Consider the following 2,678-nt stretch of genomic DNA (forward strand, 5'->3'; position numbering starts at 1 on the left):
CCCATCCATCCATCCGTCCATCCATCCATCCACCTACCCACCCATCCGTCCATCCATCCATCCACCCATCCCCCCATCCACCCATCCATCCATCCACCCATTCATGCACCCCCCCCGCTTCCTCCCTCTCTCCCCTCTTCCTGCCATCCATCCATCTGTTCATCTGTTCACTCATCCACTCTCTTTGTCTTGAGGAAGAGAAAACCGAGGTGTCCCACTGCAGCCCTGTAATGCTGTCACTGACCACCCCCCACCCCGAGAAGTGGGTAACAACCTCCCACTCAATGGGGCTTGGTCTCGGGCTCATGGTCCCTGAAACCCACACCTAAGGGCCTCTGGTCACACCAGTAGGTCCCCAGGGCCAGGTCTGCCTCTCTCACTGCCTATAGGGGCTCAGGCCCCTCAAGTAACTGCCCACATCATAAGTCTCCCTTCTGCCTCCATACTGCCCTCCACTGGGCACCTGACCCACCTTCAGATCTCAGCCAATGCCTGGGCCCCAGGAGGACCCAGCCACCTCAACCCCGCAAGTGACCCTGTGTGGTGCCCCCCGTCCCAGAACAGACACCACTGCCTTTCCTGTGAGGCTTCCTCCCCACTGCACCAAGCGCACTGGAGCACAACCCACCTACCCCGAGCCTCACAAGGACACAGCAGCCCCAGCTTCGCCCCACAGGCCAGCCCCCGAGGTGTCTGCAGACCCTCTGCCCACAGACAGGAAGGTGAGATTACCCACCTTGCCTTTCTTGGGAGGCTCGATCTTGGTCAGCGCCTCCTTGGTGTGGGCCTCCAGCAGGTCCAGGTTGGGGATGGTGGGTGAGGCTGCCCCCCTGCACTTTTTCCCTTTCTTCTTGCCCCCATCCTTGAGCTTCAGTGATTTGGGGGGCTTCGGGGGCTTGGGGGGCTTGGGGGGTTTGGGAACTTTGGATGGCTTGGGCATCTTCACGGTTTTGGGAGTCTTTTTTTTGGATACTTTCTCCAGGAAGGACCGAGGAGGACTGGCCTCAATAGGAGATGGGGGCTCCTCTTTCTCCCGGTCCCCAAAACAGACTTCATCTGAGGAGATGGCCGGGGTCACTTCGGGTCGGGCGGCCTTGGAGGCATTCTAGGGAAAGGAGAAGGAGAGGTGGCCAACCGCCTCCTGCCAGGAGGGCCTCAGCCCAGGCTGTGGGAGACACTCCAGCAGAAAGGACCTGTGCCTACACCATCATACAACACAACCGTCTACACCACCCATGGGACATGCTGACATCTATCCTACAGCATCGTGTGACATGCTCACATCTGTCGACACTGTGACACATTCACATCCTACACCATTGTGTGACACACTCACGTCTATCTATACCGTCGTGTGACACACATCTATCCTACACATCCTCGACAGATGTGAGCATGTCACACGGATGCTGTAGGATAGATGTGATTGTCACACGATGGTGCAGACAGATGTGACACACATCCTATCACACAGCATCCGTGTGACACGCTCACATCTGTCTACGCCGTCGTGTGATACTCACATCTGTCTACACTATCATACAACACATCCGTCTACACCACTGGGACATGCTGACATCTATCCTACAGCATCGTGTGACACGCTCACATCTGTCTACACCATCCTGTGACACACATTTGTCCTAGAGCATCCATGCAACATGCTCACATCCATCTGCACCACTGTGTGACACATTCATCTGCAGTACCCAAGTGACAAGGTGCCATTCGTCTACACCATCAGCCATCTGACCCCTCTAGCTCCTTGGTGGGGACTGCCATCCTATCCTGCGGCACGGAGAGGCTGGGGGCAGTCCAAGTTCACACAAGCAGGGTCTCCAGCGGCTGGAATTGTCCTCCCTCCAGACCCCTCCCCACCCACGTGGGGAGCTCCAGCCAGGAGGCCACGGGCAGCCACAGGTGCCGCGGAGTCCCCCTCATGCCGGTGACCCTGCCTCAGAGGGCCGGGGGAGGAGCCATCTCAGACATGGCTGACCCTGGCAGACATCTGTGGGGAGGGCCAGGCCAGGCAGGCAGAGGGTTCCCCAGCCAGGGCTGGCGGCCCCCCAGCTCAGTCCTACCTCGCTGAGGCGGATCTCTTTGGCGAGGTCTTTGATGAGCTGGGAAGGTTTGAAGTGCTCTGGGAGCTCATCCTCATGCTCCGCCAAAGCCTGAAGGGCAGCACACGCAGGGCCGGCGGTCAGCTGCCCAGTCCGGGTGCCGACGTCCACCTGTCCAGGCCACGCTGCCCCACCCCCTTCCCACCCAGAGGGTCCCCGAGCAGGCTTGACCGCCGAGGATCCTGCTTCAGCCACACTGTCCCTCCAAGTCATCTCCTGCCTACCAACCCAGGACCCCGGCAGCCCAGACAGGCACTGGGGAAGGGCTGACGCAGGCAAGGACTGGCTCCCCGAACGAGTCAGCCCCCAGCCAGACTCATAAGAGGGCTCTGCCACCACCCCTCTCCACAGGGGGAGGAACAGGGTCCCAGAGAGGACGAGGTGTCCAAGGCCACCACCAGCTGGGCAGTGGATGCGGGCCATCCCGTCTTCCTGGGCATAAGGCTGCTATCTCTGGACTTGTGGCTGAGGTGAGGTGGGAGGGAACCAGACACGGTTCCAGGCCTTGAGGCCAGAGAGGTGGCTGTAGGACAACCCTGGGGGGTTACCAGACAGTGC

The 2,678-nt window shown here is 59.8% G+C and overlaps 1 protein-coding gene across 1 annotated transcript in view; it reads right to left on the reverse strand.

Moving 5' to 3' along the window:
* Window positions 1-2,171, reverse strand: part of LOC110582862 (lysine-specific demethylase PHF2) — a gene marked incomplete at its 5' end in the record, with an annotated part of 15,889 nt that extends 13,718 nt beyond the window's left edge. The window contains 2 exons of the mRNA XM_044920452.1: window positions 737-1,105; window positions 2,082-2,171. Of these exons, the coding sequence (XP_044776387.1) occupies window positions 737-1,105; window positions 2,082-2,171 (459 nt within the window). The remainder of the gene's footprint in view (window positions 1-736; window positions 1,106-2,081) is intronic.
* Between the last annotated feature and the right edge of the window lie 507 nt (window positions 2,172-2,678).

This window comes from Neomonachus schauinslandi, chromosome 13 (genome assembly GCF_002201575.2).
Source record: "Neomonachus schauinslandi chromosome 13, ASM220157v2, whole genome shotgun sequence".
NCBI classification, from domain to species: domain Eukaryota; kingdom Metazoa; phylum Chordata; class Mammalia; order Carnivora; family Phocidae; genus Neomonachus; species Neomonachus schauinslandi.